Source organism: Sus scrofa, chromosome 2 (assembly GCF_000003025.6).
Source record: "Sus scrofa isolate TJ Tabasco breed Duroc chromosome 2, Sscrofa11.1, whole genome shotgun sequence".
NCBI classification, from domain to species: Eukaryota; Metazoa; Chordata; class Mammalia; order Artiodactyla; family Suidae; genus Sus; species Sus scrofa.
In genome coordinates, this window is record NC_010444.4 from 49,519,146 (window position 1) to 49,532,675 (window position 13,530).

General features: G+C 35.6%; 1 protein-coding gene across 3 annotated transcripts in view; it reads left to right on the top strand.

Moving 5' to 3' along the window:
• Nucleotides 1–13,530, top strand: part of SBF2 (SET binding factor 2) — a 449,069-nt gene that overhangs the window by 276,407 nt on the left and 159,132 nt on the right. For all 3 annotated transcript variants that reach the window (XM_003122980.5, XM_005661131.3, XM_013994573.2), the window contains 3 exons: nucleotides 3,408–3,612; nucleotides 9,803–9,912; nucleotides 11,277–11,426. In XM_003122980.5, coding sequence (XP_003123028.2) covers nucleotides 3,408–3,612; nucleotides 9,803–9,912; nucleotides 11,277–11,426 — 465 coding nt within the window. The remainder of the gene's footprint in view (nucleotides 1–3,407; nucleotides 3,613–9,802; nucleotides 9,913–11,276; nucleotides 11,427–13,530) is intronic.

Consider the following 13,530-nt stretch of genomic DNA (forward strand, 5'->3'; position numbering starts at 1 on the left):
ATTCAAAATCCACATGGATTATCTCCCTAGCCTGAAAGAAATATCTGCCCAATAGGTTTTAGAAATTTGATATTCATAACTTTTGAGATGACATGGTATCTTAGATATTGTGCCAAAAGAACAGAGAAGAACAAACATACTGCTTTTGGAAAAGCGCAGTTTGAGAAACTCCAGGCTGCTGATGTTGATGTTAATCCTGGCATAATTTTAGAATGGTTTTTTCAACACATGGTGTAGAAAGTGGTGATCATGAAGCCTTGGCATTGGAATTTACTTATTTTTCCCTGTCTTTGCTAAAGATAAAAGGAAAGATACAAAGTGTTGTATGAGGGCTGCTTTGGCAAGAACAAGTTTTCAATCTGTGTAAGTACTGCGTGGTAGCCGATTGCGCCACTGGCGCTCCGAAGTTTTCCATTTGATTTCACCTTCTCAGGAATCTTTTAAGTACAGGCCTAAGAAGCATAAGTACAGGAATACTTCAGAGATATTGTGGGTTTGGTTCCAGACCACCACAATAAAGCCAGTATCGCAATAAAGTGAATCACATAAATTTTTTGGTTTCCCAGTGCATATGAAAGATACATTTACCCTTTGCTGTAGTCTATTAAGTGTGCAGTAGTATTTATATCTAAAAAAAACAATGTACATACCTTACTTTTAAGTTTTTTCCTTAAAAATGCTAACCATCATCTGAGCCTTCAGCAAGTTATAATCCTTTTGCAATAGTACTATCAAAGGCCCCAACTCAGATCAGATATAACATAATTTAAAAGTTTGAAACATTATGAGAATTACCAAAATGTGATAGAGACCAAAAGTGTTGGAAAATGGCACCAGTAGACTTATTTGACACAGGGTTGCCACAAACCTTCAATTTGTAAAAAGACAAAACAACAACAACAACAACAAAACCCAAAAACAACACAGTACCTACAAAGTGCAATAGGGTAAAGCACAATAAAACAATGTGTGTGTCTGTAGACCTGCGGCAGAGTTATTTATACAGCATCACATAATGAATAAAGCAAAAACTAGAATCTAGATTTTTTTTGACACTTTGTGTATTTCCCCACTGTATTGCTGAGATACGTTCCCTGTGTCCTCTGCTATGGTCCAGCCTATCCTTTATCTGGGTCTGAGCCAAATAACCAAAAACATGAATGACACAGATTCAAGGGGGGAAAGAAATTTTCTGATTGCTAGAATGATAAATGCTAGAGTTGGTCTAAGAATGATCATAGAGCAGCCTTCCTTAGAGAACTTTATAAAAAGAATGGATTCCATTCTGCCTGTAGTACTTGAAATAGAATCCTACTTAAGTAGGTGGCTTGATAAAAGTCCATGCTAGCACTAAGGGTCTATGCAAATATTAGCTGACACGTTTAATTTAATTATTGCAGTTCTAATATATGTTCAACATTGTGTCCTACTCATTAGGATAAAGTGGGAAGTAGTTCAGGGTGCCTGATACATGCCAGGCAGTTTCTAGATGTGGTACGCATATAGCAGAGGACAACAGATATTTTTTAATTGACCAAAATGTCTGTCCTCTGGGGTTTCATTTTAGTGAGACAATAAACAAGTTAAACAGAATTTAGAGTATGTGAGAGTGTGGTAAGTGCTAGAGAGGAAAATGTAATAAGAGGGATAGGGACTGTGTTAAGGTGTATAATTTTAGATAGATCAGCCAAGAAAGGTGGCATTTGAGCAAAGACATACAGGAAGAGAAGATGCTGTCCAGATTAGTGGGAGACAGGCATTCCAAGCAGAGGGCACAGTTAAGTGTGAAGACCTTGAGGCAGGAATTAGTAGACCCCTGTAGCAGGAGCAGAATGAAGGAAGGAAACAGTGGTAGGACACAGTCATATAGAGAAGCCAAATCTTATAAATTATTATAAGAACTTTGGGTTTTACTCTGAGATGAAGAACTATTTGAATGATCAGGGTAGTTAGGTGAAGATTTGACATACTTTTAACTTGACCACTCTGTCTGCAGTGTTAAAAACAGTGAGAGAGGGAACTAGGATGGAAGCAGGGAGTGGTTACAAGACTGTTACTCTGTAGCAATATGAGAGTTGTTGGCTTGAATCACAGTGTATTGAAAAATGGTTAGGTTATAAATGTATTTATTTTATTTTATTATTTATTTGTTTGTTTGTTTTGTCTTTTTTTTGCCTTTTCTAGGGTCACTCCCGTGTCATTTGGTGGTTCCCAGGCAAGGGGTCCAATGGGAGCTGTAGCCACTGGCCTACAACACAGCCACAGCAATGCGGGATCCGAGCCCCATCTGTGACCTACGCCACAGCTCACGGCAACGCCAGATCCTTAACCCACTGAGCAAGGCCAGGGATCGAACCTTCAACCTCATGGTTCCTTGTCAGATTCATTAACCACTGTGCCACGACAGGAACTTCTATAAGTATATTTTAAAGGTGAAGACTCAACAAAGGTCTGCAGAGGAATGGATACTTGGGTGTTAAAAAAGACATTACAGATTATTCTAAGCTTTTCACCTGAATGATTGAAAAAATAAATATGCCACTTGCTGAAGTCAGGAAGCCTATAGAAATCAGATGTGGAGGAATTGACTATTAGGTGCTTCATTTTGGACATATATTTAAGATGTTATTTATTTTTTTAATTAAAAAAAATTTTTTTTTGGTTTTTTTAGTACTGCGTCTGTCACATATGGACGTTCCCAGGCTAGGGACCGAATCGGAGCTGCAGCTGCCAGCCTACACCACAGCCGCAGCAATGTGGGACACGAGCTGTGTCTGCAACCTCCACCACAGCTCATGGCAAAGCCAGATGCTTAACCCACTGAGTGAAGCCAGGGATTGAACCTGCATCCTCATGGATACTAGTCAGGTTCGTTTCTGCTGAGTCACAATGGGAACTCCTAAGATGTTATTTTAAATCCAAATGGAAGCTCTGTGTGCGGATGGTTGACTATAGGGGTGTAGAGTTCAGGGTGAAATTCAATTGGAAATAAAAATTTGTGAATCATTGGGGTTTTCATAGTTTAAATATAAGAAACTGGAAATTATCACCAAAGAATTAAGTTTAAATAGTGTGAGGTCCATGGTCTGAGCCCTAGGGTATTCACAGTTAAGAAATTAGGGAGATGAAATACAGCTAAAGATGTAGTAAGACCTAGAAACCAAATGAAGAAAGTGTTCGTTGAAGAGGAAAAAAGTGATCAGCTGTTTTAGGTGGTACTGATAACTGTATCAGTGCTTCTTAAAATCATGTAAGAAGTAGAATTCTGACAGTCTCTATTTCATGAAATATATCTGAATGTATGTACAATTACTCATTTGACTGATTTCACTTTCTGTCCCTCTGGCCAATAATCTGCCATTGTTCTTTTAACTTATGAATAATTTTACCTATGTTTGATATTGTAGGAAAATCCAAACCCTCATATGGCATTCCAGAAAGTTCCACGCCCAACAGAAGGTTCCCACTTGAGAGTTCATATTCTTCCTTTCCCCAAGATTAATGAAACTCGGGTACAGGAATTAATACAGGAAAATCTTGCTAAGAACCAGAATGCACCTCCTGCTTCAAGAGTGGAAAAGAAATGTGTTGTGCCTGCAGGTCCACCTGTTGGTATGTATTTGTTTGTTTTAAAAGTAAACCTTTTGGAGTTCCCGTCGTGGCGCAGTGGTTAACGAATCCGACTAGGAACCCTGAGGTTGCGGGTTCGATCCCTTGGCCTTGCTCAGCGGCGTTACCGTGAGCTGTAGTGTAGGTTGCAGACGCAGCTCGGATCCTGTGTTGCTGTGGCTCTGGCATAGTCTGGCGGCTACAGCTCCGATTCGACCCCTAGCCTGGGAACCTCCATACGCCATGGGAGCGGTCCAAGAAATAGCAAAAAGATAAAAAAAAATAAAAGTAAACCTTATATCAATACACAAGAAATAGAAAGCAAAAGGGTACGTACGACTTGGTGAATTTTCACAAAGTGAACAAATTTGTTTAACCAGAGTAAGCATTACCCAGAAACATTGTTCCATTCACTGCCTCTCTCAAGAGTAACGTTTAGCTTAACTGCTCCCACTGTAAAATCTTCTCCGTCGTAAAAATAGCTATTGCTAAGTTATAATTCACATACCGTAAAATTCACCCATTTAAAGCATACAATTCAGTGGTTTTTAGTATATTCACAGAGTGCAACCATTTTCACTAATTTCAGAAATTTTCATTCCTCCGAATAGAAACACCCATACCCATTAGCAGTCACTCTTCATTCCCTCCTGCCCCCTCCAAAAAAACCACCCCTTTCTTAGATAGTTATCTGTTTCCTATCTTTATAAATTTGCCCATATTGGACATTTTATATAAAAGGATTTGTGATTGACTTCTTTCATTTAGCATAATTTTTTCAAGGTTCAACCATGTAGAGTGTACAGTACTTCTTTGCTATTTGGGACTGAATAATATTCCATTGTATGGATATGTATATATCACATTTCATTATCCATATATCAGCTGATGGACATTTGGGTTTTTTCCACTTTTTGGCTACTATGATAGTGCTGCTATGGGCATCCATGTGTATGTTTTTGTATGGACCTTGGATATATACCTAGGTATGGAATTGTCAGGTCTTATGATAAGTCTATATTTAATGTTTTGTGGAGCTGCCAGACTGTTTTCCAGAACAGTCATACCATTTTACATTCCCACCAGCAGTGTGTGGGTGTTCTGGTTTCTCCATGTGAACTAATGATGTAGAATATCTTTTCATGTGCCTTTTGGCCATTTTTATATCATCTCTGGAATAATGTCTTAACTATTCAGATCCTTTGCCCCTATTTAAATAGAGCTATGTAATTCTCTATATATTATGTATACAAGTCTCTTATTAGATATGTGATTTTCAAGTATTTTTCCCATTCTTTGGGTTATCTTTCTTTACTGATTATCTTGTCTTTTTCTTCCGCTATTGAGGGAGATTGTTAAAGTCTCCATGATAATTAGTAGAATTGCCTATTGATCATTTTAGTTCTATTTTTTATGAAATCGATTTATTGGATGCAAATATACTTACAGATATTATATCATCCTAGTGACTGATCCCTTTATCATTATGGAATGTCCCTCTGTCTCTAGTAATGCTTCTTGCCGTGACGTGTGCTTTGAGTTTTACATGGCTATACCAACTTTCCTTTGGTTGGTGTTGGTATGGTTCGTCTTTTTTATTCTTGCATTTTCAAACTCTGGGTTCTTATATTTAAGGGTTTGTGCCTGTTGTAAGCAGCATGTAGGGTTTTTTTTTTTTTTTTTTTTAAGCCAGTTTGGCTTTTAGTATATTACCTGTATTTAGCTCATATATATAAATATAACTACTGATACAGTAATGACTTTAATTTACTGGATTCTTTTTTCTATATGATCTTCTTGTTTCACATTTTCCCTTGCTGTCTTGTCTTCTTTTGGATTAATAAAGTTTTTATTCCATAATTCATCCCTCTTATAAATTGTTATTTATGTTTTGTTGTTCTTACAGAGGTTTGCCTAGGGATGATAGCACTTTTAGGGATGATGATCCACTTTTGTCAATTCAGGTTTCACCAGAAACTTTGCTGGTCAACCTGACTATGTACCAGAATCACACCCAGATTTCCAGCCTCTTCTGTGTACCCAATATTGGCAAATCTCTTGGAGAAAATGTGGATGTGCTTGTTAACTCACCTCTCCTGTCTTTTCCTTTCTCTGGAATTTTAGGTCCTCTTACCCTTGTGCTTCTGTAGCACTCTGATATATTTAAATAGATGGCTTTTCCATTGTATCTGACTTTTGTAATTGTTCCTGGTGGGAGTTTTAGTTTGCTACAAACTGGTCCATCATACCTAGAAGTGAGTGTAATTTTATTATTAATGGATAATAATATATTAAATATTTATGTAGCAGTGTTAATATTTCATGTATTAACATTTGTTATATAGTTATGTTAATATTATCATTTATTATTAACTTAGTAATGTTAATTTGTAATTATTTTCCTAAGTATTAACAGCTTTTATTGAAGTGTCGATTGTACTTTCACAGAGAGAATGGAGAAGTAGACATGTTAGGGTAATTATTTTTTGAAGGGTTTGGTCATATGACCTTAATACAATCTAGTTGAATGCTTTCTTTAAATATCCACATAAACAGATTATAAGTTTATTTAAAATTTAATTTATGTGAATTGTAGCCAAGTCAATATTATTTTTGTATAATCTCTTTACTTTCTTCATTTTTGATCATTACATTATCTTTTTATACTTTCTTCTTTTCCTTTTTTGAAGTTTTACTGAAGTGTAGTTGATTAACAATGTGATAATTTCTGCTGTACAGAAGTGGTTCAGTTATACATGTACACACATCCATTCTCTTTCAGATTCTTTCCCCACATAAATTATCACAGAATATTAAGTAGAGTTCTCTGTAGTATACAGCAGGTCCCCATCATTCCATATGCCTCTGTGTGCATATGCTAATCCCAAACCCCCAGTCCATCTCTACCCCCCACACCTTTCCCCTTTGGTAACCATAAATTTGTTTTCAAAGGCTGTGAGGCTCTTTCTGTTCTGCAAATAAGTTCATTTGTATCATTTTTGAAAGATTACACATATAAGTGATGTCATATGTTTGTCTTTCACTGACTGACTTTACTTAGTATGAAAATATCTATGTCCATCCATGTTGCTGTAAATGGCATTATTTCATTCTTTTTTGTGGCTGAATAACATTCCATTGTGTGTGTGTGTGTGTGTGTGTGTATAACATTTTCATTATTCGTTCCTCTGTTGGTGGACATTTAGGTTGCTTCCATGTCTTGGTTATTGTAAATAGTGCTGCAGTGAACATTGGGGTTGCATGTATCTTTTCAAATTATGATTTCCTCCAGATAGATGCCCAGAAGTGGGATTGCTGGATCATATAGCAGCTCTGTATTTGTTTTTTCAGCTTAATTTTTTTTTTTTTTTTTTTTTTTTTTTTTGGCGGCCCTGCAACATATGGAGTTCCTGGGCCAGGGATCAGATCTGAGCTGCGGCTGCAACCTATGCTGTAGCTGTGGCAATGCCAGATCCTTAACCACTGCACCAGGCTGGGGATCAAACCTGTATCCCAGTGCTCCCAAGAAGCCACTGATCCTATTGCACCACAGCAGGATTCATTTATTTGTTTCTGAGGAGGCGCCATGAAGCAGTTGATATTCCCATCAACAGTGTAACAACATCACATTCTCTTTTTTGATGTATGTGGAATGTCACGTTGTAATGAGTGAGAGAGGTACACATGATTTGCTATTTGTCCCTGCATGCCCTTCCTGTAAAACCAGAATGAATGTATGAGTGAACAATGAATGAATGAGTGAAAGAAGAACGCCGGGATCTCTGTTCAATTGAGTTGATCAGTATCAGGATATGCCTTGTATTAAAATTAAAAGGTGTCAGAGTTCCCTGGTGACTCAGCAGATTAAGGATCCAGCGTTGTCACTGCTATGGAGCAGGTTCCAGCCCTATCCCAGGAACTTAAACATGCCACAGGCACAGCCAAAAAATAAAAGGTGTGAATGTTTTATTTTACATGATACCTATTAATAAGAGTATGGAATTGCTATTAGGAATGTCACCTTTGGAGGCATTCACATTTTGAGAGGTTAATTCCAGCTCTTCATCAGAGGGACCAGAGTAATGATGAACAGTTAGAATAACATTTGCAAGCCAAAGCCTTAGAAGGAAGCCCTCCCTGGGAAGTCAAGTACCCATAAACCAGAGTGTTGGAAAGCTAGTATTAGAATGCCACAACTGGGGATTGGGCCAATCCCTGAAATATCAGTACCTCTAAGCGAAGAACTTTCTTCTGTGAATTAACTAAGTCATAGCCTCTAAAGGAAAGTTATAAATCCTAGATGGTAAACAGACTCATTTTAAGAAAATGTGGGTTTTGTAATGGCTTATCCTAAAGAAAATTTAAAATACTGCATGAGAGATTTTAGAATTAAAAGTTTACAGACAGGTTAAAGAATGTGGTCTAATTTGGAGACTCTAAGAAGTTTTTTACTGTCAATATAGATCGATTTCAATTTCAGTTTATGCCATTGACCTGCAAGTGTGGGAAGCCACAGGGCCCAAAATTAAGAATGAGAATTTCGGAGATCCCCTCGTGGCTCAGTGGTTAACGGAACCCGACTAGTATCCATGAAGACATGTTTTCGATCCCTGGCCTTGCTTGGTGGGCGAGGATACCTTGTTGCCATGACCTTTGGTGTAGGTTGCAGATGCGGTTCTGATCCAGCTTTGCTGTGGCTGTGGTGTAGGCCAGTAGCTGTAACTCCGTTGGACCCCCCAGCCTGGGAACCTGCATATGCTACAGTTTCAGCCCTAAAAAGACTAAAAAAAAAAAAAAAATCAGAATTTCAGTCGTGAAATAATCTAACCACCATGGTCATTTAATGTTAATGTTACATGATTTAAAATCGTTTCAAGAAAACTGATAAAAAAAAAAACAAGTTAAGATTATTTTCCTGATTCTGACAAAGCGCTATGGTTATGTAAGATATCACTTGGGGGAAGCTGAGTGGTGAGTGTATGGATCTTCTCTGTATTAACTTGAAACTTTTTATGAGCTTATAATTATTTCTAAAATTCTAAACATTTAAACAATTATTTGAGGAATATAAAGTTTTGTGTTGATGGAAGGAATGCGAAGAGTAAGAAATGGTGGTCTTTCTCATCAGATATGGGGTGTGTGAAAGGATTATTCCTTTAGATTCCAAGAACAGCCGGAAAATATAAGGCTTTAGAATTATGCATACTGCCTCCTTTATACAAATGAAATGGTGTAGTTCTTTGTGAAATAATACTTTTTATTTAACAAATACTGCTTTCATTTATATCTGCCTAATACTCTTTTAATAAGTTTAATTTGGGAATTCTGTTGCATGGTGAATTAAGGACCTGATGTTTTCACTGCAGTGGCTTGTATCACTGCTGTGGCACAGATTCAATCCCTGGCCCAAGAACTTGTGCATGCCACAGGCATGATAAAAAAAAAGTTAAATTTATTTTAGGTAATTTTAGCCTGTGTGGTAGACTTGAATTACCCAACCTTGTAAAGGTGACAGGTACTAAATTCACAAGAGTGAAAAGTGGGTCTCCCAAGATTTTTATTTATTTGTTTTTATTTACATTTTTTCTTTTTTTAAAAAATTTTATTATGATTGATTTACCATGTTCTGTCAATTTCTGCTGTACAGCAAAGTGACCCAGTTATACATATATATACATCCTTTTTTTCACATTATCCTCCATCATGCTCCGTCACAAGTGATCAGAGTTTTAGAACCTAATTTTTTATGGTATGTGGTTTTGATTTGGTCATATGTTAGTGATATAAACTTCTTTTCCTGGTAGTAGTCCTCATATATAAGAGTTAGTTTACTTAAATTTGTCAGGATGCTGTACCTGAAACATTTCTTACCTGTTTATGTACAATTAAAGGTAGGAAAAAGTTTATCTTTGCTTAATAATATTTTACTGTCCAATATGAATTAATTATGTAAATAGAGTTAAATGCAAAATTAGAATGTGTCCTCTGAAATTATCCTCAATGAGCCATAACCTGCCACTTCACAACCTAAAAATGTAATCAAAGTAATGAAATGAAATACCTTCGGTGTATGTAACAAGGAAAAAAAACTGTCAAGCATTGGTTGTGTAAACAGTTATAGTCATATAAACTGTAAACAGTAATATTCCCAGGAGTCTAATTTATTTGTATTTTCCTTATATTCCTTTATTAGTTTCAATAATGGATAAGGTGACAACAGTTTTCAACAGTGCACAGAGATTGGAAGTTGTTAGAAACTGCATCTCATTCATATTTGAAAATAAAACATTGGAGACTGAAAAGGTAATAAAATGCCATCTTTCCCAAGTAAGCATTCTTCATGTTGCTTTCAGATTTCTATGTTTAGCTTGCCAACTGACTTCTCCTTTAATTCCATCTCTTTTCCTCATAAAGTATCCTTTCATTGTTTCCATCATTTTAAATGAACAGTGTCGAAGATATAAAATCTTAGCCAATTCTAGTAATGTGACAACCAGAGAGGTAATGAGAGTCCCTTTTTCCCCTGAAACTTTTAAACATTGTTCATTAAATCTTATTTTGGCATATTACTAAGAAACTTAACATTTAAAATATAATTTGATTTCTTACAAAGAATCTAGTTAGAACAAGTAGTGAATTATAAAAATTGTGGTCTTTAATTAAGTGTGCCTTGTTAAAGCACATTTTCTTATCTTTAGTAAAACACACTAAACATTATGTAACCTTTCCCTAGTGACTCTTCATAGTTCTGAACCTCTATTACAGGGGGCAAGGAAAGCATATCAAATAAAGCTTTTATCTTTGCTCTAAATGACCTCAAACCCTTTATGTTTTGAGGGTTTTGGTATCTATTTTTACTTAAGGTTGAAGTGTTACAGACTTTCTTTTGCTTCTCTTGCTTTCAGCTTTCACACCCTGTTTCTTATACCTGTTGTAATAATATTAGGTCTTCCTACTCTCAAGCTTCTTTCCTTTCTTCTCATTTGCTCCTTCATTCTCATTTTAGGTTTTCAGAGTTAAATAAGCTTATTATTATTTTATGTAAAGTAAATTAATTAGACTCTAAAAGTGAACCGGAAGAGGCATTCTTATGGGTGATGAGTGGAAGGGTTTTAATACATAAACCTAGAGATTTCTATTTGTTGCTCTGTTCCTCCCCCCCATTATCTTTTGAAATGAGAAGAGATTAGAGAATTTTCTGGTCATAAATTAAAACTGAATAGTGATTAAGTTGCTGATCAGTTTACAAATATAAAATTACTTATGATTCTTATCATTTAAAAATGTCCTTCTATTCTTGCCATGGAGATGTGGCCAGTTATTGAAAGAACGTGTCTAAGTATCTGTGGTTTTGACTCATAATCTGAAGCCACAGTTATTTTGGTGACCACAGTTTTGATGAGCTTTTTTAAAATGAAATTTAATGTTTTTTAAATGTATCACATAAACCTAGTCCTACTTATTTTCATGCTGCCTTACAAATAAAAAGTCACCATAAACCATCTATTTAGAATTGTCCTTAATTGCTAATCAACTCTTTTCTAGAAGTTTGTCTACTAATAAATCTGTTAAGTGGTTTATAGGTTACACATGAGTTTTCAGTGTGCTTGAAAGTTACTTTTTTCCTAGTGGTGCCTTTTGTTCACTTCTGCCTCTGTTGTCCTCAGACCCTTCCTGCTGCATTGAGAGCCCTTAAAGGAAAGGCAGCAAGACAATGTCTCACTGATGAGCTGGGTTTACATGTTCAGCAAAATCGGGCAATATTAGACCATCAACAGTTTGACTACGTAGTAAGAATGATGAACTGTACTCTACAGGTAACTTTTAGTTCTTTCAGATTATCTTTCTTACTTGAGAATATTTTTATTTTTTCTGGAGGATTCAGTAATTACCAATGTATCAGGTTCTTGAAACTTCCACAGCCAACAGATTAAAGAGCCAATATCTATACCATTTCTGTTAGAAATGGTATATATTGCCTGGCATAAATATTAAGAGTTTTTTTATTCTTTCTTTGTTTTTTCATTAAAATATTAGGTTATTTTACTAGTTATATAAGCAAGCTTTCTGAAAATAAAAGTCATCTTTAAAACATTAGTTATATATTACTTAATGACTGTATTCATGTCAGTCTTTTTCAGTCAGTTTTCAGTTGTACTATTAAATTGGAGGGCAGCGAATGGTGAGTAATCCAAATGAGAAATGAATTGCTCAATTAAGTGTTTAGTAAGTACTTTGTGTGGGTAAAACACAAAAAATTTCCAATTGGTTGTGAAATATGTATATGATCTTAGAGATAAACTTCCCACAAAATAATGAAGATACTAGGAGAAGCAAACAATTTGATTTCCCCATCCTGTCTTTGTGATGTTGGCATCATATTCTTTATAAGCTATGCAAAAATCCTTTCTTAAATTTTTTGTACAGGCAGAAAGTTGTGATTAAAAACTGAGATTTCAAAGACTGTCTGTACCAGAGAAACTGAGTAAAATGCGTGTAAAATCCTAGTAGATTGGAAAGTGAGAATTATAGTGTATAATTAATAACAAAATTTGTAGATGAAAAAAGGCCTCAATAAATGGAAAGATATACCATGTTCTTGGCTTGGAAGACTCAATATTATAAGGATATCATTTCTTCCAAAAATAATCTATAGAGTTACTGAAATTCCCATCAGAATCCCAACTGGAAGAGCAAAAGTCCGAGACTTACCAACACACGCCTAAAAAAAAAAAAAAAAAGCATGAGATTTGGCCTTGTCACATATCAAAAATTAGTTTAAAAGAAGACATATACATTGCCCAACCGTACACAAAAATGTGTTCAACATCACTAACCATCAGAGAAGTGCAAATCAAAATCACCTCACATCTGTTAGAATGGCTGTTATCAAAGAGACAAGAGATAATAAGTATTGGCAAGGATGTGGAGAAAAAGGAACCCTTGTGCACTGTCAGTGGGAAGGTAAATTGGTGTAAGCATTGTAAAAAATAGTTTTATGTATCCAAAGGAAATGAAAACAGTATATTAAAGACATATCTGCATTCCCATGTTCACTGCAGCATTAGTCACAATAACCAAGACACAGAAGCAACTTAAACATCCATCACTGGGTGAGTGGATAAAGAAGATGTGGTATATTTATGCAATACAATGGAATATTACTCAGCCATGAGAAAGAAGGAAATTCTACCATTTGCAACAACATGGATGAACCTTGAAGGCATTGTGCCAAATGAAACAGACCAGTCAGAGAAAGACAAATACTGCATGGTATTATATATGGAACCTTTTCAAAAAAGGCCAAACTCTTATAAACAGAGTAGAAAATGGTTGCCAAGGGCTGAGGGGTGGAGGAAATAGGGAGAGGTTGATAGCAGGTAGAAACTTCTAGCTATAAGATGACTAAGGCTCGGGTATCTAATGTAAAACATGGCGACTACAGTGGATAACACTGTATTATATAACTAATATTGCTAAGAGTGCTGAGCTTGAATGGTTTTACAAAAGAAGAGAAATATGTAAGGTGAGGTGTTAACTCAGTTGTTATAATCTTTTCATAAAGTATACCTAAATCATCTCAGTGTACACTTTAAATATCTTACAATTTTTTGGGGGTTACATACACAATAACACAAATTTTTAAAATTAATTTACAGTAATTAAGACAGTGGGATGTTGGCACAGTCATAAACAAGTTGAATATAAGAGAATGTGGAGTTTATAAACAGATGTATACATGTATAGAAACGTGATTTATGACAAAATTGGTGTTTCAGATCAGTGGCAAAGGAGGTAAAAAATTCAGCAACTTAGTACTGGGATGGTTGGGAGACCATGTACACATAATGAACCGTGTATACAAAAAATGTACAGATACCTCATACCATACACTAAAATCAGTTTTATGTGGATTAAATG